This window comes from Ranitomeya imitator, chromosome 2 (assembly GCF_032444005.1).
Source record: "Ranitomeya imitator isolate aRanImi1 chromosome 2, aRanImi1.pri, whole genome shotgun sequence".
Classification (NCBI taxonomy): Eukaryota; Metazoa; Chordata; class Amphibia; order Anura; family Dendrobatidae; genus Ranitomeya; species Ranitomeya imitator.
In genome coordinates this window covers 130,021,365-130,046,095 of record NC_091283.1, presented here as the reverse complement: position 1 = coordinate 130,046,095, position 24,731 = coordinate 130,021,365, and the positions used below count along the sequence as shown (strand labels likewise).

At 43.6% G+C, this 24,731-nt stretch overlaps 1 protein-coding gene across 2 annotated transcripts in view; it reads left to right on the top strand.

Moving 5' to 3' along the window:
* Window positions 1-24,259, top strand: part of ZDHHC15 (zinc finger DHHC-type palmitoyltransferase 15) — a 43,627-nt gene extending 19,368 nt beyond the window's left edge. Inside the window, exons 6-12 of one of the 2 annotated variants that reach the window (XM_069747234.1) lie at window positions 3,371-3,403; window positions 7,721-7,841; window positions 8,905-9,037; window positions 18,424-18,550; window positions 18,662-18,771; window positions 21,099-21,180; window positions 24,122-24,259. In XM_069747234.1, the coding sequence (XP_069603335.1) occupies window positions 3,371-3,403; window positions 7,721-7,841; window positions 8,905-9,037; window positions 18,424-18,550; window positions 18,662-18,771; window positions 21,099-21,142 (568 nt within the window). In that variant the 3' untranslated portion in view covers window positions 21,143-21,180; window positions 24,122-24,259. Of the gene's footprint in view, window positions 1-3,370; window positions 3,404-7,720; window positions 7,842-8,904; window positions 9,038-10,552; window positions 10,923-18,423; window positions 18,551-18,661; window positions 18,772-21,098; window positions 21,181-24,121 lie in introns of those variants that run through there. The other variant, XM_069747236.1, reaches the window with a different exon arrangement.
* The last annotated feature ends 472 nt before the right edge of the window (window positions 24,260-24,731 follow it).

Genomic DNA, 24,731 nt, shown 5'->3' with positions numbered 1-24,731 from the left:
GTTATGGCGCACTTACGTGAATCCGATATTCTCATTGTTCCTTATCTGGATGATTTCCTAATAGTGGGGAACTCAGTAGACCATTGCCTGGCTCAGGTTAAAACAGCTATATTTAAACTGGAAAATCTGGGCTGGATCATAAATTATGATAAATCCCGATTGCAACCCCTAAAGACCCAGAGGTTCCTAGGGCTGCTGTTAAATTCCGAGTCCCAACAATGCTGTCTTCCGCCTGATAAATTGCTTCATATCCAACAACAGGTGTTAAAAGCAATTAATAAACCATCCATGACCCTTAGACAGGCTATGTCTTTGTTAGGTTCCCTAACTTCCTGTATCCCCGCCGTCCGTTGGGCCCAGTTCCACTCCAGGCCTTTACAGTTTGACGTACTACATTATGATAGGGTCTTACAGGGTTCCTTGCAGGGTCAGATGACATTGAGTCCAGGGGTTCTTACATCTCTTAGATGGTGGCTAGAGGAAGACAATCTGTCAGCAGGAGTTCCCTGGGTGACTCAGGTGACTCGGGTAATCACAACAGACGCCAGCCCCACTTGGTGGGGGGCTCACATGGGTGACGTGGTAGTCCAGGGTCTATGGGACCCCCAAACATCAGCCTCTTCCAATCAGAAGGAGTTGATGGCAATTGAATTCTCAATTAAGGAACTCCTCGTGTATCTACAGGGTCACCATGTCAAAATCCTCTCCGACAACCAGGTGGCAGTGGCCTACGTGAATCACCAAGGTGGAACACGCTCCAAGTTCCTGATGGAAATAGCGGACCGCCTGCTCCGGATAGCGGAAAACCATTTTCTATCTTTAACAGCAGTGCATATAAAAGGGAAGGAAAATATAAGGGCGGACTTTCTAAGTCGAAACACCTTAAGACAAGGAGAATGGTCTCTGAACTCAAAAATCTTCAACCAAATTGTCCGCAGGTGGGGTCATCCAGAGGTGGACTTATTTGCCAGCAAGGACAACAGAAAAACGAAAATATTCTGTTCCTTGAATCCCAGGGAATATCCGCTGGCAGTGGATGCCTTCCTGATCAGATGGGATTTCCGGTTGGCTTATGCGTTCCCCCCGCTAAACCTGTTGCCTCTGGTGGTCAGAAAGATAAGGGAGGATCAAGCGAGAATCATACTGATCGCTCCGTTCTGGCCCCGAAGAGCTTGGTTCTCCTGGCTCAGGACCATGTCGGTGGAAGACCCCTGGGTACTGCCGGACATCCCGGACCTACTTCATCAAGGTCCGATCAACCATCCACAAGTGAAGGGTCTCCATTTGACGGCATGGTCTTTGAGAGGTCACTGTTAAAAAACAGAGGATTTTCTCCAAATCTCATTGATACCCTTATGAAGAGTAGAAAACTCATAACAACTAAGATCTACTCTAGAACTTGGAGGAAGTTTCTGGCCTCTTCAAATTTTAATATCGAAGAGGGTTTACCAATTAACCAGATTCTAGAATTCCTGCAGAGAGGGCTAGAGCTAAATCTATCCACGAGTACGCTAAAAGTACAAGTCTCAGCCCTAGGGGCCCTATTTTCTTGTAACATTGCTGGTAATTATTGGGTATCAAGGTTCATCAAAGCAGCTAGTAGGTCCAGACCTATACACAGGAATAGGTCAATGCCTTGGGATCTCAATCTAGTCCTCTCTGCTTTGACTAAAGAACCGTTTGAGCCTTTACATTCAGCCTCACTTAAATTACTATCCCTCAAAACAGCATTTTTGGTGGCAATTACATCTGCTCGTAGGGTAGGAGACATACAGGCTCTTTCTAGGCTCTCCCCCTATACAGAGTTTCTACAGGACAGAGTAGTCCTCAGACCAGATCCAGCTTATTTACCGAAAGTGGCCTCAGATTTTCATAGATCTCAGGAGATAGTTCTACCATCATTTCTCCCTAATCCTTCTAATTCCAAAGAAGAGTTACTCCATACGTTAGATGTTAGGAGATGTCTCTTAGAATATATATCAGTCACTGATGCTTGGAAGAGAGAGGAGGCTTTGTTTCTATCCTTCCAAGGTCCCAGGAAAGGTCTTAGAGTGTCAAAGTGCACGTTAGCGAAGTGGATTAGGGAGGCTATCTCTCTGGCTTATACTGCAGGTGGAAGTCCTGTTCCGCAGAATCTGAGGGCACATTCCACCCGGGCCATGGCTACATCCTGGGCTGAAAGATCTGGAGTTTCCATCGACCAGATATGTAAGGCGGCTACGTGGTCATCCCCTTCCACCTTTTTCAAGCACTATAGGTTGGACTTGGGGTTCTCTTCTGATCTCACCTTCGGGTTAAGGGTGCTACAGGCTATAGTCCCTCCCTAAGGTAGTTTACATCTCTGTAATTCTCTCGTAGTGCTGTCATGGGAGTCCGAATAAAGCATTAAGCTACTTACTGGTAGCAGCATTTTTCGGAGGCCCATGACAGCACCCTTAGTTCCCTCCCTATTCACGTGGGGGTTGCACTTCCTATAGTATATATAATGAGATAGATAGATCTCACGTGTGGTATATAGTTCAATATGATGGATTATTTTTGTACATAAACTGTATATAATGTATGTTTGTGTGCTACTAACCGCGGTAGTCCTCTCAGGCTCTAATATACAACTGATGCATGGGGAGAGGTGCCGCCCTTTTGTATCTGTAGGTTTCCTGTTCCTGAAGGGCGGATCCCCTCTCTCGTAGTGCTGTCATGGGCCTCCGAAAAATGCTGCTACCAGTAAGTAGCTTAATGCTTTTTGCAGAAAGTCTCGAGTGCCAAGAAGCCGATATACTGGCACTACACAATGATAGGTGACCTGCAGCAATGTAATATCTCAAAAATTCAGTAATGCAGTCCCTGCCACAGAAGCAATAATAAGAAAAAAAATTGCCTTGTGGTCTGGTGGATGGCAGCACGATAAGATCAGTCAATGTAGGGCTTTACCAGAGAGGCATCAGGAGACGTACAGTTGTTTCTTCATCCAGACAGGCTTTTGTGGCACTACAACTCCCAATGTTTCTTGCAAATTTCAACTGTTATGTGAGTTATGGCTTGTTGTTTACGATAGGATCCCAGCCACCAAATTATGGCAGGAGCGCCATCATACATGCCTCTTGTGGCACATATGTCCTGGGATAAGCCTTCTATAAGGAGACCCACCTGTGTGTACACTACAGAATATTCAATATACAATGGCCGCTTTTAATGGACACATGTATACACTGTCTTTTGCCTACCCGCATGGTTGTTTTTTATTCTTTGCGGTCTATATTAAGTACGTTTTGCATGTCTTTTGTTCTCCTTTTGTAATGTCATTCATAGTTTACCCACCGTTTTCATTCTCTGCCTGCAAGTTTGACTTTTTATCTTCCATCTTGTACAGGTGTGTCTTGAAAATGGATCATCACTGTCCTTGGTATGTATCATTCCTTTTCTATCATGTATAATATCTTTAATAAATGACAATCCTTTAGCAAAGAAGGTCCATTATAAATAAGGCTTTGATGTACTACGTAATTTTCTTAATTTTTCCAATGAAACCGAAGAATAGAAATAAAAGATTTCTGCCTTTCTCTTTCTTACGTTCCAGCCAGGTTTTATCTAGATATGTGCATTCACAACTGCCCTAGAATGTCACTTTGTGAACAAGGCCTTATTTGTTATGGCTAAACTATGCAGTTTGTCATAGAAATTCTCTCTAAAGTTGTACCCCTTCCCTAAGCCAAATTCAGACGGCGAAACACGGTCCAAGTAGAGACTGTGATGTCTGGGCCGGCAATATACAGGTGTTTCCTGTTGGGGTCAGATCAGGAGATTGTGACCATTCTGGACATCATTGTCCATGCTCGTACTCTATTTCATGGATGTGCGGATGTGACCTTTGTTGATCACTTCTTAGATCGTTTTTGGATCAGTACCACTTTTTTTTCAGATCGATGACAAAAATTACTGATGTAAAAGCAATTCATAGCAGGGTGTTTAAAAAAAACTTAGGTATTTATATGTATAAGTGGAAGAATCGGGATAATTTTTGTTTTAGAATAAAAAAATGCATGATTTTATGCATCAGTTTTTAGACCAAGCACCCCACTGTCTCCCACAATAGAAATTTAATACCCGTCCACAGGATAGCTCATAAATATTCAATCTCTGGGACTCCCATCGATCACTAATACGGGGTCGCAAACCCCTCATTTCTTCTCACTGTATAATCACCATAAGGAAATCTTTAAATGGAGGGGATGCCAGGCGTGTATGGTGCTGAACTAGTGGACAACTAGATAGTACATGACAATCTTCTGTGATTTCGGGTATCCTCTCAAACAAAATCTTGCATATATATAGGTTTATCATAATGTGTTAATCTCTCAGGTTTAACAAGCCTTGGCTTATTTTTATTACTTGCACCCACTTTGTCATTTATCCTGTCACTACCTGGTAACATATAGAGCACTATTAATTCAACTAGTTCTTCCAGTCTGTGCTAATGTTACACATTTAATTCACCAGTAAATCTATTGTTTGCTCTGTGACCTAGATACTTTCTTTATTATAGAGTATGTATGTACTATTGCTGGTGTCAGTAGTCTTTCCCAGAAATATTAGTATGATCAAACGTTAACCTCTGATATGGCACCAAAAACATATATGTACATTAGCCAATATGGCATTCTAGCATTGTACCTAAGGTACCCTTACAGGACTATAATAGGTTCTGTGCCATTAAATCCTGAGAGCAAAAATAGAAGGAAAGAGCAAAGTACAAAGAGCAATCATCTTTATTATACATACAATAACCAGAATATACAGGGGGATACAGTAGGTGGCTGGAGCACAACATACTTGGAGTAGCTTCAACTTCCACTTACTTCCTATTACTTTTTGCGGGGACTGACCATTCTTCAAAATCATTCAATGCTGTATGTAAATCTAGTCTTGTTAGACAAGAGGGTGTGGTCCCCAAGAAGCCCCCCATACTTATCCAAGTGGGTGCTGTCATAAACTCTTCAAAGGCCGGCGTCACACTGGCGCTTTAAACGGCCGAGTGCAATGCGATAAAAAATCGCATTGCACTCGGACCAGTGTTAACATATGGGGCAGCTCCCAGCAGCCGACTTTTTGTCAGCCGTTTTCCTCGGTCCGAGACAATCGCAGCATGCTGCGATTGTCTCGGACCGAGGAAAACTCTCAGCTCACTCGCACCCATATAAGTTTATGGGTGCGAGTGAGACAGCGCACACCACTCTGATATCATCCGAGTGATGTGCGCTATAAGCGGACCCCAGCAATGGAGGAGATGGATAAATTCATTTCTCTGCCTCCTCCGCAGCTGTGCTCCGATCCTCCCTGTGCGAGAGAATCGGAGCACAGACGCATGACACTCGGCTCCTGCTCTGCTGCGAGCAGGAGCCGAGTGTCATTAGCATATCGCATCCGATGATCTCGCATCGGATGCAATATGCCAGTGTGACTCCGGCCTAAGAAGATTAGAAGGAACAAAGGGGGGGGGGGAAATCTCAGGAAGGAAGAGAGTTTTATAATTACCGTATATGCTCTAGTATATAGCATTTTTTAGGCTGAAATTGTCCCTCTCGGCTTATACTCGAGTCATTCCCAGGGGTCAGCAGGGGAGAGGGAGCGGCAGCTGTGTAATAATACTCACCCGCTCCTGGTGCGGTGTCCCTGGTTCTCCGGCAGCTTCTTCCTGTATTGAGCGGTCACATGGTACCACTCATTACAGTAATGAATATGGACCCCACTCCACTCCTATAGGGGTGGAGCCGCATATTCATTATTGTAATGAGCAGTACCATGTGACCGCTCACTACAGGAAGAAGCTGCCGGCACCGGAGAACCAGGGACACCGCGCCAGGAGCAGGTGAGTATAACGCAGTGCGTGATATTCACCTGCTCCTCGTTCCACCGTCAGCACCCTCAGTCTTCCCCGTCCTCTGCAGTGACGCTCAGGTCAGAGTGTGCGATGACGCGATTAGTGTGCGCGCCGCCCTTTACCTGAACAGTCAGCGCAGAGGACGGGGAAGACACAGCGGCGCCCAGCGGTGGAACGCGGAGCAGGTGAATATAGCAAGTGCCGGGGGCCTGAGAGGTGAGTGTCTTCTTTTTTTTTTGTTTTTTAATCACAGCAACAGCATATGGAGCATCTTATGGGGCCATGTGCAGCATTATATGGGGGCAAATATCTGTATGGAGCATCTTATGGGGCCATGTGCCGCATTATATGGGGAAAATATCTGTATGGGGCAAATATCTGTATGGGGCCATGTGCAGCATTATATGGGGCAAATATCTGTATGGAGCATCTTATGGGGCCATAATCAGCATTTGTGGAGCATCATACGGGGCAAATGTGTCTATGGAGCATCTTATGGGGCCATATTCAGCATTTGTGGAGCATTATACGGGGCAAATGTGTCTATGGAGCACCTTATGGGGCCATATTCAGCATTTGTGGAGCATTATATTGGGCAAATGTCTGTATGGAGCATCTTATTGGGCCATAATCCACATTTGTGCAGCATTATATGGAGCATATTTTAATATGGAGCATCTTATGGGGCCCATCATGAACTGTATGGAGCATTATATGGGGCTCCCGATTCAATCTGGATATTCAAAAACACTTAAACTACTGATGTCTCAATTAATTTTACTTTTATTGGTATCTATTTTTATTTTTGACATTTACTGATATCTGCTGCATTTCCCACCCTAGGCTTATACTCGAGTCATTAAGTTTTCCCAGTTTTTTGTGGCAAACTTAGGGGTCTCTGCTTATACTCGGGTCAGCTTATACTCGAGTATATACGGTACATAATCAATAGTAAAACTGGACAAATGTCTCTCAAGTTCAACCGAAGGATGAGAAAGGACACAGGGAAGAGGCAGATGCCCAACCATAATGCATGATCCAGTGTGCCCCAAAGCAGCTAATCTTTCCACCCCCTGATCCCAATAATCAGAAAAGAAAGCAATGTTTAAAATAAAAGCTTGTATTCAAGACCGCTGAAACAAACAAAAAAAAACATTTTATTTGTGCAAGGCCATTTAGACCAAGTAGTAAAAAAATCATATTAATTTCAAATGACCGGTCCTCTTTAAAAGGTCCTTATCATGTACAAATAGAAATGTATGTGTTATGGGGGCTGTGATGTGCTAAAATGCACAGTTGGTCCATGAATGGCGTGCAGAAAGCGGTGCACGGATTCCTAGTGAGCCCATACACTGTTCGCTCTGCTCCAGCAGGAGGTGCGCACGTTACTGTTTTGACCAGTTGGTGGGGTCTCTGTACCAGGACCCTCACTGATTAGTTACCCTTCAAGGCCAGAATTTTCTAGAAGCAGGTGCATTGTACTATTAGACCAAATGTTCTGAAGATGGTAGCAAGTATGAGTCCGCTCTGTTCTGAGATCTTTCACCCTGACAGCACAACATTTAGTGGAGGGGCTAATAATAGTGTGTCTGTTACTGTAATATGTTGGCGGACCCGAAGAAGGATGCTACATCCAATGCCTCCGCAACTTTGGGGTTTACGAGACGGCACCACCTTTGTGCTTGTTCTGGTATGGCTGAGACTGGCCACCTTCCTTCACATGGGGGTCTCCATGCTGCACTTATTACATATAGATAGCCCCAGTGTCTTACCACCAATAAGAGCTTCTTCTTTGATGAAGGTTTATGCATATCTTCTATTATAGATGACTTTGCTTTTCAGGGTGAACAACTGCATTGGCTTCTCAAACTACAAGTTCTTTCTCTTATTCCTGGCATACGCAATGCTGTACTGTTCGTACATTGCCTCTACTGTGTTCAAATACTTCCTGTATTACTGGACCGTGAGTATTGTTTGTTTATTACGTTTTATGTTGGTATAAATGTCCTATTGTCCTGTACAATGTTGGCGTCCTTGGCCTCTGTTCACACTTCACTACATTATTCAGTTCAATCATTTCTACACAAAAACATACTCAAATATTTTCCAATTTCCTTATTGATTTTAATTTAATTTTTTCTGAAGCTAATAGGCATCAGTTAGCCTCTGCTGCGCCAGGTTTCAGGTTTTATAGTAGCACTGTAGTTTTTTTTTCTTAATTCATACTGTTGCTAGTCTCCCACTTGATATTATTCTGTAAACTTATTTAATTGTTCCTTTCTATATGGAGATTCCTTACCTACTTCTCTTCAGTGATCACATAGTGAGCGCCCCACTCCCCTGGGAATTACATAGCTTTATGTTCTTCGTAGGGGGTCACCTTTTGAACCACCAGAATTTCTTGTTTGATGAAATTGCATGGAAACAGGAGCTTATATCAAAGATAATGATGATGACCACACAGCTCCTGTTCCTCATTTATCCTGCAGCAGACCACAGATCAGCCTCCCTTACTACTGTACACTTATCTATTAGTTTAATTAGTAGATTATAAGTGTACAGATGAGCGGATAATCACCGGTTTCCCACAGTACATAAAGATGGTACTGGCTTCAGCTGTACTGTTACTGCAAGAGATTTATGGCAGAGCATAGAGGACTAACATGCAGGAGGACACATGAGGATCAAGATGGAGGCCAGAGAGGATACAGCAGGGGTTAAACTACAGGGAAACTCGGTGTGTCAGACATTAAACATTAAAGTGTTATTCTGGAGCCACTCAATACAGAAGTGAACGGCACCAGAATAACCCTTTTAAAGTCAATAAGATCTGAATCTGTAGTTCTTTTTGTTTCATTGTGAGCCATTGGATTTAATGGAGATGGAAGCCTTGACATTTGTGTGGACCTGAAATTGTAAAATGGTACCATCTACTGGCATGAGCATCATTTTCTGGATAGCTGCAGGTTCCTTTAGTTTGCAGAGGTAAACTACCCCAAATCTCAATGTGTTTTTTTTCTCCGCAGGCAGAGCTAACAAATAATCGTTCAAAATTCCATGTGCTTTTTCTGCTATTCGTCTCATTAATGTTCTTCATCAGCCTGATGTTCCTTTTTGGATATCATTGCTGGCTTGTGGGATTAAACAGGACTACCCTTGGTAAGTTTCGCAGTTTGGGGTAATGGTTTGCTGGGTGTAGAGCACACCAAACCAGGTTGCCTTTTTCATATTCAAATATTTTTTACTAATTTTTCTTGATTCTTGGGGCCTATTTTTTGTATGCAGACTTTTTATTTTTTTTTGCTAAAGTTACTTTTTTTTTTCCCTAACCCCTTCCCGACCTCCGCCGTACTATTACTGCGGAGGTCGGGTCCCCTGCTTTGATGTGGGCTCCGGCGCTGAGCCCACCTCAAAGCCGGAACATGTCAGCTGTTTTGCACAGCTGACATGTGCCCGCAATAGAGGCGGGTGAAATCGCAATTCACCCGCCGCTATTAACCAGTTAAATGCCGCTGTCAAATGCTGACAGCGGCATTTAACCGGCGCTTCCGGCTACGTGGCCGGAAATGATCACATCGCCGACCCCCATCACATGATCGGGGGTCAGCGATGCGTCAGGATGGTAACCATAGAGTTCCTTGAGACCTCTGGTTACTGATACCGGCTAGCTGTGAGCGCCACCCTGTGGACAGCGCTCATTGCAAGCCTGCAATTCAGCTACATAGGAGCGATCTGTTGATCGCTCCTATGTAGCTGAGCCGATCATGCTATGCCAGCTTCTAGCCTCCCATGGAGGCTATTGAAGCATGGCAAAAGTTAAAAAAAAAAAAAAAAAGTTTTCAAAAATATATAAAAGTTTAAATCGCCTCCCCTTTCGCCCCATTCAAAATAAAACAATAAAAAAAAATCAAACCTACACATATTTGGTATCGCCGTGTTCAGAATCGCCCGATCTATCAATAAAAAAAAAGGATTGACCTGATCGCTAAATAGCATAGCGAGAAAAAAAACTTGAAACGCCAGAATTACAGTTTTGGTCGCTGTGCATTAAAATGTAATAACAGGCGATTAAAAGAACGTATCTGCACCAAAATGGTATCATTAAAAACGCCAGCTCGGCACGCAAAAAATAAGCCCTCACCCGACCCCAGATGACAAAAAATGGAGGCGCTACGGGTATTGGAAAATTGCACAACTTTTTTTTTTTTTTTTTAAGCAAAGTTTGGAATATTTTTGTTATCACTTAGATAAAACGTAACCTAGACATGTTTGGTGTCTATGAACTCGTAATGACCTGGAGAATCATAATGATCATAATGGCAGGTCAGTTTTAGCATTTAGTGAATCTAGCAAAAAAGACAAACAAAAAACAAGTGTGGGATTGCACTTTTTTTTGCAATTTCACCGCACTAGGATTTTTTTTTCCGTTTTCTAGATGCTAAAACCAATGATGTCGTTGAAAAGTGCAACTTTACCCGCAAAAAACAAGCCCTCACATGGCCATATTGATGGAAAAATAAAAAAAGTTATGGCTCTGGGAATGAGGGGAGCTAAAAACAGAAAAGGGCAAGGACGTGAAGGGGTTAATAGAGCACTGACTGCCACAAAAATACATTTTAAATTGTTTATTATGCTTGCTTATATAGCGCCAACATATTCCGCATCATTTTACAGACATTTTCACTGACGATATTGTCTCTATTGGCTCCAAAAATCCGAAACTAAATTCCCTATCTGCACGTCTTCGGCGTGTGAGAGGAAATCTGAGAACCCGGAGGAAACACACGCAAACAGGGGGAGAACATACAAACTCCTTACAAATGTTCTCCTCAGTGGAACTGAACCAAGCACCCCAAAGCAACAGTGCTATTGGGTGGAATTGCAGTCTCGTCGAATTTTACAAAAATTAGTAATTTACAGAATACAGATTATTTATGTATTATTCATTTTGTACGCATACAGCAAAATGGGGGGTCATTTGGTCACCATTTTGCTGGACTATAAAGGGCCATTTCCCCATCGTGTGCATCTTCATTGACGTGTTTCACTCCAGGCCACGGCATCCAGCCGACTAGGCCTCTGACGTCCCTGTGCACTGTGCCGTCAACCAAGGTGCTGACTACACCTTGTTGTCATATCGTGCCGTGCAATGGTCCAATGTATAGGAATGTCAGAGGCCTGGTATATTTTTGTCTGAAATCCTCCAGTGCTTGAGAAAATATATTTTGAAGATTCGCCCTGGGACAATAGCTGGAGACGGGACTAGTCCTAATCTGCCCCTGGCGTTTTTTTGTTTTTTTTTCCTGTGCTGCTTTAAGTGATTGACAGGTCTCTTCCATTTATATAGTTAGCGAGACACCTGTCAATCACCTGGAGCGTTTTTGATAGAAGGCCGCTGGGCCAGTGCCAGACTAACCTCATCTGTGAGTGACATGTTCCATTAAAGGGCAAATTCTGCCTCCAGTCTCTACTGCAGTGCTGATCTGGGTCTAAAACTCAGCATCTCCTGCATCCACCCAGCAATTGCATAGTCGCTAGCATGAGAGAAGGAAGAACTAGAGGCAACATGCTCAGAGTTTAATTACTTCCTGACTGCCCATAGTCTTTAAATGTCCAGGCGGTCCGCACTTTACTCTGCACTGACATTCTATAACGTAAGTGCAGAGTTAGTTGCTTGCACGTGATCGTGCATTATTGGAGAGCTGGCTGTTGGACACAGCCTGACCCCTTCTATTGATGGAAAACACGGTTTACTGCCATGTCTGCTTCCTCATAGCTGTATACAAGCACTGTGTACACAGTTTATAGGGAATCCTGGCAGTGCTTTCTCCTCCAGACCATTATATGATCAATGAATGTAGGAAGAGAGCAGGAGCTGCTAGGTCCTATGAGTCCGACTCAGCTCTGCTATGTAGCCAGGATGTTGAAATAACCTTGGAACTGGGGATAATGTTCCAGCCTTTATTGTAGGGGAAATCTGCAATTAAGATAATGTATTAATGTGTTGAAATGCTGCATTCAAAGGCCTTTTAGGACCTTAAGGGTTCCGTCACACAGTGGCATTTTGATCGCTACGACGGCACGATTCGTGACGTTCCAGCGATATAGTTACGATATCGCAGTGTCTGACACGCTCCTGCGATCAGGGACCCCGCTGAGAATCGTACGTCGTAGCAGATCGTTTGAAACTTTCTTTCATCATCAAGTGTCCCGCTGTGGCGGCATGATCGCATGGTGTAACAAAGGTGTGCACGATATTGTATACGATGTGCGCATAGTAACCAACAGCTTCTACATCGCACATACGTCATGAAATTATCGCTCCAGCGTCGTACATTGCAAAGTGTGACCGCAGTCTACGACGCTGGAGCGATAATGGTGCGATGCTGGAGCGTCACGGATCGTGCCGTCGTAGCGACCAAAGTGCCACTGTGAGACGGCTCCCTTACTGTAGGGCACAATATATGTAATAAAAGAGGATGTAAATAAAAAAAAAAGACACTGCAAGTCTGAAGCTTTTTCTTGCCCCCATCCTCTCAAAAAGATATGTTCAATATATAAAAATGTGTATGGAAAGGGGAACACAATTTGAAATGTTCTTTTTAGTGATTCTTTGTGATTTGTAAAAATTAAAAAATGTGAAAAATAGACGTGCTTACTATTTTTTGATGTGTACACATCTTCTCGATATCAGAAAAAGTTGTGCATGTATATATAATGTGTGTGTGTATATTTATATTTACATAAAAATTAAGCCACATGTATCGCGAAAAAAAGAGGCAAAAATGATTTGACTATTTGAACTAGAATATTTTTTGTTGCGAATAACCGCATGTGTATGTTAAGGTGTACCTGGTCAGGAAGGGGGGAAATAGCCCAGTGCAGAACTAGTTAATAAGAACAGTATAGCTAGGCCAAAAGCATTTACTACACTGTCATTCTATTTTTTTTTTTAATCGTCGTCTCTGGCAAAACCTAGGCCGCCGTTGTATAGTCGTACAGTTATGGCTGCCCACACATATGACTGAACATGCTGCTATTTGAAGAAAAAAAAGACACCAAAGGCCCAACAATTTCACCACCACTGTGGGGCTTTATGTCCCGACTGACTGACCGCCAACATCTGGTCACCAAAATGTCAGTTAAGAAAAAAAAAAACGTCCTAAGGCCGGTCCCGCCTAATTATCACTTGTCTTCTTTTTCGTGAAGACGCAGCTAGAGCTCATGTGATTGTCACCTGCCCATGAAGTTGGACGTCATCATTATTCCTATGGAGCCCTGCGTAGAAGAGTCCGCCACCGACATTTGTAAATGCCCCTTATTTGTCCTTGTCATCATGGCTCTGCGGCTCGGTAAAATCTGCTTCACGTCGCAGTCTTTGTGCGGCTGGTATAATACACATCCATTTGTAGAAAACCGCAGCAATAGGACTAATATTATAATGGCATGTTGCTGTGGCAACCACTCAGACTTCTCCGACTCCCCAGTAATTATGAACCTTTATTGCAGGGGATTATTGCTTAATTAGGACCATTCTGCGTGCAAAGTCTGAGGTTACCTTGCACTGTATATTCCAGGGTTGTGCAGACTAGTACACAGCCTCCTAAAAAATAATGAATGAAAGGCTTCCTTGTCCTCCCGCCCCGTGCTGCAGGTTTCCGAACAATGTATTCTGTAATACAATATGTTGCCAGGCCACAAGGCACTGGAAGAGGTTGTGAAGGAAGCGGTAAGAGCTGAAAAATGAGAAGTGGCTCTACCTGGATTCCTCTGGTTGCAAAAGCTTCTTCTTGCACTTTTATTGCACCTTCACCTTTGGTGAACCTCCGCTCTTCTGTTTTATTAAGGCATGTAGATGTAATGAGCGGAGGAGTCCTGGAAAGAGCGCAGTCCGTGTAATGCTAAACATACAGTTAGGTCCATATATATTTGGACAGCGACAACATTATTCTAATTTTGGTTATAGACATTACCACAATGAATTTTAAACAAAACAATTCTGGTGCAGTTGAAGTTCAGACTTTCAGCTTTCATTTGAGGGTATCCACATTAAAATTGGATGAAGGGTTTAGGAGTTTCAGCTCCTTAACATGTGCCACCCTGTTTTAAAAGGGACCAAAAGTAATTGGACAGATTCAATAATTTTAAATAAAATATTCATTTTTAGTACTTGGCTAAAAACCCTTTGTTGGCAATGACTGCCTGAAGTCTTGAACTCATGGACATCACCAGATGCTGTGTTTCCTCCTTTTTGATGCTCTGCCAGGCCTTCACTGCGGTGGTTTTCAGTTGCTGTTTGTTTGTGGGCCTTTCTGTCTGAAGTTTAGTCTTTAACAAGTGAAATGCATGCTCAATTGGGTTGAGATCAGGTGACTGACTTGGCCATTCAAAAATATTCCACTTCTTTGCTTTAATAAACTCCTGGATTGCTTTGGCTTTATGTTTTGGGTCATTGTCCATCTGTAGTATGAAACGACGACCAATCAGTTTGGCTGGATCTGAGCACACAGTATGGCTCTGAATACCTCAGAATTCATTTGGCTGCTTCTGTCCTGTGTCACATCATCAATAAACACTAGTGACCCAGTACCACTGGCAGCCATGCATGCCCAAGCCATCACACTTCCTCCGCCGTCTTTTACAGATGATGTGGTATGCTTTGGATCGTGAACTGTACCACGCCTTAGCCATACTTTTCTCTTTCCATCTTTCTGGTAGAGGTTGATCTTGGTTTCATCTGTCCAAAGAATGTTCTTCCAGAACTGTGCTGGCTTTTTTAGATGCTTTTTAGCAAAGTTCAGTCTAGCCTTTTTATTCTTGATGCTTATGAGTGGCTTGCACCGTGCTGTGAACCCTCTGTATTTACTTTCATGCAGTCTTCTCTTTATGGTAGATTTGGATATTGATACGCCGACCTCCTGGAGAGTGTTGGTCACTTGGTTGGTTGTTGTGAAGGGGTTTCTCTTCACCATGGAGATAATTCTGCGATCATCCACCACTGTTGTCTTCCATGGGCGCCCAGGTCTTTTTGCATTGATGAGTTCACCAGTGCTTTTTTTCTTTCTCAGGATGTACCAAACTGTAGATTTTGCCACTCCTAATATTGTAGCAATTTCTCGGAAGGGTTTTTTCTGTTTTCGCAGCTTAAGGATGGCTTGTTTCACCTGCATGGAGAGCTCCTTTGACCGCATGTTTACTTCACAGCAAAACCTTCCAAATGCAAGCACCACACCTCAAAACAACTCCAGGCCTTTTATCTGCTAAATTGAGAATGACATAACGAAGGGATTGCCCACACCTGTCCATGAAATAGCCTTGGAGTCAATTGTCCAATTACTTTTGGTCCTTTTAAAAACAGGGTGGCACATATTAAGGAGCTGAAACTCCTAAACCCTTCATCCAATTTTAGTGTGGATACCCTCAAATGAAAGCTGAAAGTGTGAACTTCAACTGCATCTGAATTGTTTTGTTTAAAATTCATTGTGGTAATGTCTATAACCAAAATTAGAAAAATGTTGTCTCTGTCCAAATATATATGGACCTAACTGTAGTATAAAGAGGAGATTGTCACAGTCCACAGCTACCTGCAGGGAACAACCCCTTTTAAGGTCTGGGCACCATGGCATTATTGCCAGAATATCACGATTTCACCCGGGGCAGTTTGCAATATCATCCTAATTGCCAACTGTCTGGATTTTGCAAGGGTAGTGCTTGGAAGGAAAAATATACAAAACTGGGCATTTAAGTGAAAATTTTGATTTTGACAGTCTTAACCCCCTTTCATGCTATGGTCAATGGAAACTGCAGCATCTAAGGGGTTTTATAGGCACAACACAATGGTTCATCATGGCTGCAGGTCTGGCATTTGTACAGTAATGCTGCACTATACTGTGCATTATAAAGTATTATACAAGCAATCCAGGAATCGCTACTTCAAGTTCCAGAGTGTCTGGGTGTATAATTTGCTTTCCCTGGAGGGATTTTTAGACCAAAATGAATGGATGGTGCTGCTTCTCTGTAGCGCAAGTGAAGGAAAAAAAGAACTGCACATTTATTACTTTTTTTTTTCTATTACTTCTTCTATTTCACACACATCTAGAAAAAGTTAATAAATTACATGTATCCCATAACCGTATCAGTAAGAGCTATCACTTAGCCCACAAATAAGAAGACAGAAACATACAAATGCTATGGCTCTGGCAATGCAGTGCCACAAAAATGACTTTATTTTTCCATAATAAATTCATCGTATTCTGCAAAATTATTTTTCCTCTACTGTAAAGCGCCAAAAAAAACAATGGCTGAAATGTTTTGTGTTCTTGCTTTTTTTTTTTTTTTTGTTAATAGAAAAAAATTATAAAAAACTAATTATTAAATATTATGTATCCCAAAATTGGTATCATCACAAAAAAAACAATCACTTATACGACTAAATCAATGAAAAAAACAAAAAAAGGGTACTGGTGTTTTATGGTAACCAGCAGGGGACGCTACACACTGACTGGAAGTGCACATTATAGCTCCATTCAGTGGGTTAACATTCGGTCTGTGGAGCTTATAAGTGCTGATCTTGGTGGTCCCAGGACCCCACTGATCTGATATTGATTACCTATTTTAAGGAGCCTGGCCTAATGATAAGACATCAGTATCTTGCGACAGCACAAGCCCTTTAAGCAGGCTCACTTGATGTGATTACTTTAGTAATAATTCAAGAAATAAGTCTGGCGCATCTTTTCTTAAAAATCTCCATTAGTTCCTCTTGGAAATGTATGAGTAAATTGACAATTGGGTGTTACCAATTACCTTATCAAAAGGGATGTATCCTCCATCTGACTGTCATCAGTGACTAGACAATGTTACACTATGTATGGACACAGGCACAACTAGTAACACCCAATTGTTCATGTATTCTTTTATCAGGAGGAACAGCACAAGGCAGACTCTAAAGGTACCGTCACACTAAGCGACGCAGCAGCGATACCGACAACGATGTCGATCGCTGCAGCGTCGCTGTTTGGTCGCTGGAGAGCTGCTCACACAGACAGCTCTCCAGCGACCAACAATGCCGGTAACCATGGTAAACATCGGGTAACTAAGTGCAGGGCCGCGCTTAGTAACCCGATGTTTACCCTGGTTACCATTGTAAAAGTAAAAAAAAACAAACACTACATACTTACCTTCCGCTGTCTGTCCCCGGCGCTGTGCTTTCCTGCACTGACTGTGAGCACAGCGGCCGGAAAGCAGAGCGGTGACGTCAACGCTGTGCTTTCCGGCTGGCCGGCGCTCACAGCCAGTGCACTGGTGCAGAGAAGCACAGCGCCGGGGACAGACAGCAGAAGGCAAGTATGTAGTGTTTTTTTTATTTTTTACTTTTACGATGGTAACCAGGGTAAACATCGGGTTACTAAGCACGGCCCTGCGCTTAGTAACCCAATGTTTACCCTGGTTACCAGTGAAGACATCGCGGAATCGGCGTCACACACGCTGATTCAGCGATGTCTGCAGGGAGTCCAGCGAAATAAAGTTCTGGACTTTCTGCAGCGACCAACGACATCACAGCAGGATCCAGATCGCTGCTGTGTGTCAAACTGAACGATATCGCTAGCCAGGACGCTGCAACGTCACGGATCGCTAGCGATATCGTTCAGTGTGACGGTACCTTTAGAAAGGATGCTCTAGAAGTGTTATTTCATGGAGTGTACAAGCCGTTTTTAAAGCCCCACTCCAGTGTTATTCTTTTGTTTCAGTGCTGGAGTGGTGCTACTAATGTCAGATCTTTGTCCCTAGTATGGTACTTACCAGCTGCCGTCTTCAGCTCTTCCCAGTGACACCCCTGTCCACTATCTTGTGACTTCAGCCCCTGACTGAGCGGAAGTCAGAGGTAATGATCACAAGCTCTCAGTGTAAGTTTATGTCCGCTCTCATAGACTTACATGGAGTTGTAAAAATTAAAAAAAAATGCGTTAAACCGCACCTTACACCCATACGGCCTTAATAGGCTTAGTGGCGCACGTCACTGCCAGGGGGTCAGCCCAGCTACAAAGTCCAATCCATAACAAAGAAGAAGACAGCGCCACACCGGTCAGTGAAAAATGACTTACAGATTTAATCTGCCATCTGCGGCGACGTTTCGGTACAATGACCTTTATCAAGCACATGGAGTTGTGTCTTCCGGATCGTCCAGCAAACACTGGTCACAACCTGCAGAAGACGACCGAAGCAGCGAGAACAGACGGTGATGGGGGCAGGGAACTTGGATTAGTAACATCACTTCAGTAATAAAAAATTTAAAAAAGAAAATGTTGAAGTGGTGCTTTAAGGAATCATACCGTAGAAATTAAATTCTAAAAACAGTGACATTAATATTTAGCCTCACATAATAGCCCTTTATCGATATCTCGTATGTGTAAATGTCTATTACAAGTCCTGCTCCTGACATTCTTGTCCCGCCATCATGTGCAGCACCACAGGGAGTTTCCCCCTGCAGGTAGCTCAGGAAACAATAAGTACATAACATTTCCACGTGTATTTCTGCACTTTTCCAGAGGCCTTTTCAGCCCCCGTTTTTCCCAGTGGCTCTGATAAGAATGGTTTCCACTTGGGCATCCGAAGAAACCTGGAGCAAGTATTTGGGAAGAGGAGAAAGCTCTGGTTAATCCCTGTTTTCACAAGGTAGATCATATAGTTTTGTCACTTTGCATTTACCATGTAATTAACCCTTATGAATCCATACTGTTCACAGTACTGATAACTCATAACCGCATTCCTCTTCTCTGTTCTAAGCGTCGGGGATGGACTTTCCTTTCCAATGAGAATGGTTTCTGAATCCCAAAACCCCCTTCTAAGCAGAGTGAATCAGTGGGATGACGACGGGACAGATGACGAGAATTCAGGTAATTGGTCCCTAGATAAATCGTCATCCTCATGAACCAGTTGCTTGGCTTACTTTGCTACCATGCCTTGTGCATGTTTTCCTTTATAGATCGTGTATAATTCTCTGCTGCAGTACGCATCATTTTATTTGGGTCTGTATCAATCTGTAATACTGGGTTCTTAAAAATTGTGAACCTAAAGAAATGATTGTTTTTAAAGAAAGGAAGAGCTGGATCTGAATTCCTAAAACTCTATGGAGTGGAGCTAGAGGCAGACACAGACCACCTGCTGCAAGCTCTACTGAAATTACTCTTTAAAGGGACTCTGTCACCAGCACAATGGATTTGGCTTCTATAAAAATAACCGCACCGTGCCTCTTATTATTATAGTGCCTGAGAAAATAACTCGAATACAAATAAGGGGGCTTCGCTGCACTGTTACCCCCGTCATTTTGCATTTTGTAGGGTTCCCACACTTCTGATTGACAGCACTCACTAAAGCCAGCGGGAGTGACAGTGCCGTAGTGGCCAAGTGCCTTCTCCTTCCTGGCTCCTGACGCCACTCGCTACACTTGTGGCTGTATCCGTGCACGGAGTGGCGTTAGCAGAGAGGAGCCAGAGAAGAAAAGGCGCCTAGAGTGTGTGTGACTAGGCACGGGCAGCGTCAGTGTGCATGCGCACATATGTCGGCTAACTGTAGAACGCAACTTGCTCAAGGAAGCAAGCGCTGCCATCAGAAGCGGGGGAAGCAAACAGTCAAAATGAGGCTGCAAAAGAGCACGCCAAGCTTTTATGAGCCGCCATATTTGCATATGAATTAAGTTATTTTCTCAGGTACAGTACTAGTAACAGGTACAATTTTTATAGGGGTTAAGTCCCATATACCACAATATAAGTCAATTAAAATGCATTTTGGGGGTGACGAGAACTTCCTTTAAGGGATATTGTGTCCTCTTGATGAGTTCACCGCGCCTCTGCCTCCATGCCTTCTGTTTGCTGGGGGGAGAGGTGCGCCTAGAGATTTGTCAGTTTTGCGTGCTCTCCCATGCTGCACGTAGAGGCAAATGTGCCTCCGCAGCGTTTGAGAAGTACAGGATGACCCTAAAGCGCCACTCCACCTGTTTGTTATTTATTTAGTATTTCAGTGCTGGAGTGGTGCTACTAATGTAAATTCCTTGCCTGTAGTCTTATATTTACCATCTGCCGTCTTCTGCTCTTCCCAGTGCTGCTCTGATCCTGATCTGCCATCTTGTGACCTCAGCCCCTGACTGAGCGGAAGTCAGAGGTGACGGCCACAAGCTCTCAGCGTAAGTCTATGAGGGCTTTGTTCTGGGCATGTTCTCGGTCTTGTAGACTTACACTGGGTGGTGACTTCTGGATTGTTCAGAAAACACTGGAGCGATCTGGCAGAAGACAACCTGCGGAAGACTAGTGGAGCGGCGCTGAGAAAAGAAGACTTCGGCTGGTAAGTATAATATTAGAGGCAAGGAACTTAGATTAGTGACACTGCAGCCGTAAAATGTAAAACCCGCCGGAGAGGTGCTTGAAAGGGGTTGTCCGGTCTAAAATGAAAAGTTTGCAGCCATGCTGTGTGACTGCAGATTTATGAATCCCCCCCAGCGCACACACTGAGCTCTGCGAGGATGCATCGTTCTCTGCCCAGGGAGCGGCGGTCAGGTATGAGTTATACATACTCCTGGGCAGGAGCCACCTAGTATTGTATTGAGCGAGGCCATGCCCACTAAACAGTCTGTGGCTTCTATCCATATACTTCTATTGATCAAGGCCGCGCTCACTAGAAGGGTTCTGCACAGTCCGTGTACTGGGGGGCTTCAAAAGTTTGCAGTCTCAGAGAGTGACTGCAGGTTTTTCATTTTAGACTGGACAACCCTTTTAAGATGGCCAGATCCTGCCAGCTTCAAAGCAGTGCTTGCAGGCTTTAAAGCAAGGAGATTGTAAGCGCGCACTCCTTGCCTAGGAAACCAGCCACCTCCGGTAGCCTGCTGAGGTGGCCAGTAACATAGGTAATGAGCAAGTAAACCATTCAATTAAAAATCCCTCTGTTCTTGAGAACGGGGAGGATTTTTAATAACTGTTAATTTGTGAAGTTGCTTGTTTTTACAAGCACTTTGCAATTTTACCCATTAGGATGAGATAACCCTAAGAAAGGTTAGCGCCTTTATTGTCTATTGCGGGTGGAGAATTACACAATACCTTCAGGGGCATCCGGTATAGCACCCACCCTTACAGAGCAATTACAAAGGCCTTTCAATCAGTAGCATTAATGTTTCACCCATGGACTATAAGTAATGGTGTGTTAGACTAATTGGCTAATGGTTACTTTTTAGCTTCTCATGAATCATCACACATAATCCTGGAAATGGACACATAGTCATCAGGAGATCATCAGCTGGGAGTTCTCAAGACGTGGTAAGTGTGACCTCAAGTGTTCTGTTTCTGTTAGGGCTCATTCACACATCCCTTCTTGTTGTGTGCGTTCTGTCCAGTTTTTTTTTTCTGATTTGCTGATGAGTCACCCATTCGAATGAGTCCACCCAGATACCTTCCATCTGTCTACTTTACAATCAGAAGGTTTCAAGTTTTTGCTTTTGCACATGAGAAAATGAAATGGTAAAAACTGACAATTGGACCAGTAATGGAGCCAGAGCACTGACAAATATTGTCCAATTTTCATGTACAAGACAAAAACTGACTTGTAAATTAGACGCAATTTTTGGATGAAGCTGCACATTTTTTCTTTTCTTTACAGATGAATAACATTTAATTTACATGTTTCACCCACAGCAAATACCAGAGTAAGATCCCATTGTGTTTTTAATGTGTTTTTAATCGCACCTTAACCGAATTTTTCCAATTCTGGCGCCCCATCACTCACAACTTGGATGTGAATGGTCTCTTGTGATGATTGCCAGTGTAAGGTCTCCTGTGTAGTGGTGCTTGAAAGTTTGTGAACCCTTCAGAGTTTTCCATAGGTTTAGTGTAAAACGACATCTTTTAATATAAGTCCTAAAAATAGATGAATAGAAATAAACGAGTCAAAAATTTTAGACTTTGTAATTTTTTTTTTTTAAATAAGGAAAATGATCCAATATCACACGTCTGTGAATTGCAAATATATATGAACCCTTGCTTTAGTGTCTGGTGTAACGTCCTAGTGCAATAATAACCGTAACTTAATGTTTCTGGTAGTTATTGATTGGAGGAATTTTAGCCTGTTACTCCCTAAAACAGTGTTTCTCAACTCCAATCCTCAAGAGCCACCAACAGGTCATGTTTTCAGGATTTCCTTAGTATTGCCCAGGTGATGGAATTATTGCCTGTGCAGGTAATGAAATTATCACCTGTGCAATACTAAGGAAATCCTGAAAACATGACCTGTTGGTGGCTCTTGAGGACCGGAGTTGAGAAACACTGCCCTAAAAACAGCGTCACCTCTGTTATGTTGGTGGTTTTCTCCCATGAACTGCTCACTTCAGGTCCTTGCGCAACATTTCCATAGGATTAAGGTCAGGACTAGTGATGAGCGAACCTGCTCGGATTAGGAGACACTCTGTTGATGCACGAGCATGCTCAGATAAGGACCATGCTCGGGTGATATCAGAGTGACTTCGGCGTGCTCGAAAAATATGTTCGAGTCTTCACGGCTGCATGTCTCGCTGCTGTTTGACAGCCGCAACACATACAGAGGTTGACTGTTAGACAGCTGCAACACATGCAGGGATTACCTAATGGTGGCAGGGAGTCGAACATATTATTTGAGCTCTCCGAAGACACTCTGTTAGGGTACGTTCACACTAGCGTTGCGCCGCCCTGCGTCGGCGACGCAACGCGCGACGCATCGAAAAACGCGCGCAAACGCGCGCAAAAACGCGCGCGTTTTGCGACGCGTGCGTCGTTTTTGACCAAAATCGGACGCACAGAAAATGCAACTTGTAGCGTTTTCGTGCGTCCGACGCCAGCGTCGGAAACGACGCACGTGGCGAAAAACGCAACCAAAAAGACGCACGCGTCCCCTATGTTAAACATAGGGGCGCGTCGCCGCTGCGTCGCCGCTGCGTCGCCGACGCAACAGCGGCGCAACGCTAATGTGAACTTAGACATAGTACATGAGCATGCTCAGATAACACCTTATCCCAGCACGTTCGCTCACTAGTCAGGACATGACTTGGACATTCCAAACTGTTACCCCTTTAAAGAAGAATAAGGCTGTGTGCACAGGTTTCAAGATTTTTCATGTTTTTTTCCGCGGTTTTCAGCTATAAGAACACGATAAAACTGCAAAAAAACCACAAACATTAAGCATCCTATTATTAGAATGCAATCTGCACTTTCTGTGCACATGTTGCGTTTTTTTCCGCGGCAGAATCGCATTCCAGAAAAAACGCAGCATGTTCATTCTTTGTGCAGAATCGCAGGGATTCCGCACACATAGGAATGCATTGGTCCACTTACTGCCCGCATGTGGCTATGCCCACCATGTGGGACGTAAGCGGATCATGTGCAGTGGGAACCCAGGGTGGAGGAGAGGAGACTCTCCTCCAGGCCCTGGGAACCATATCTAATGTAAAAAAAAAAAAATCATGATATTCTCACCTTCCGGTGGCCCCCGCAGCCTTCCCACTCCTCGCGATGCTCCCGTTCCCAGTGATGCCTCGCGGCAATGACCTGTGATGATGTAATGGTCTCGCGTGATGCTACGTCATTTAGGGTCATTGCCGCGAGGCATTACTGGGACTGGAGCATCGCGAGGAGCGGGAAGCCTGTCGGGGACGCCGGAAGGTGAGAATATCAAGATTTTTTTTTAATTATTTTTTACATTAGATCTTTTACTATTGATGCTGAATAGGCTGCATCAATAGTAAAAAGTTGGTCACACTTGTCAAACACTATGTTTGATAAGTGTGACCAACCTGTCAATCAGTTTTCCAAGCGATGCTACAGATCGCTTGTAAAATGCTAGCATTCTGCAAGCTAATTACGCTTGTAAAACGCTACTGTTTAGCGGGAAAACGCATGCTAATTCCGCATATGTTTTACCCGTGCACAGTTGCGAAATTTCCGCGGCAATTCTGGACATGTGCACAAAGCCTTAAGATTCCCATCTCCAAGCTCCTACCCCAATGTATAATAGGTGTAGTAATAATATTAGCAGATACCTCCAATTAGAAATGTAGTATAGTTCTTCTGATAAGCTATGTCTCTTACTTCATGTGCAGGGCATTACAGTAGCTTAGATGCGACAGCCATCTGACACGTATGGGCGCCTCTAGTCCTTTCCCACCCTATGTAAATATACTATGTAATTAGGGTTTTGTATCTGGGGAATGATGTGACCATTTCTGTATTCCAGGGGCCACAACACTGGGAATATTGCACACCACATGCCCAGCAGGACAATTAGCCCACTTGGCGGCCCATCTGGACATGGCTCTTTAGGAATGGTTCAGACTGTGCTCTGCTCCTCGTATCTATTTAGCAGGTGGGGAAGGTGAACAGGACCATATTTATTACAACTCTGCGCATTCTTCCTATGCAAGAGGATTTTTTTAAGTTCTGGACGTGATGATGTGCTTTAATTTTTTTTTTTTTTTTTTCTAATTTATTGATTGTCTCGCTTCATGTGTGTACCTAATGCTGGAGGGGCACTTCTGTGTACAATCTCTGGGTAATGAAGGGATCTTATTCTGTATAAATAGACTGGAGGCTGTCGGCGTCCGCAGTGATTCCAGTATGGACGGAGGAATATTTCATGTGTTTGCACTGTAGAACAAATCTGGGCAGATCCAAGGCTGATTCAGCCCAAATCTACTGTCATTCCTGTACCAAAGCATTACCTTGATATATCGGGGGCCTGAGTACCTGTTGTGAAAAAGTGTATCCAGGAGTCCACTTGTTCCCAGTGCGAAACGGCTCGATAGTCCAGAAATGATCTACAAGTAAACTTTATACTTTTTCTACGA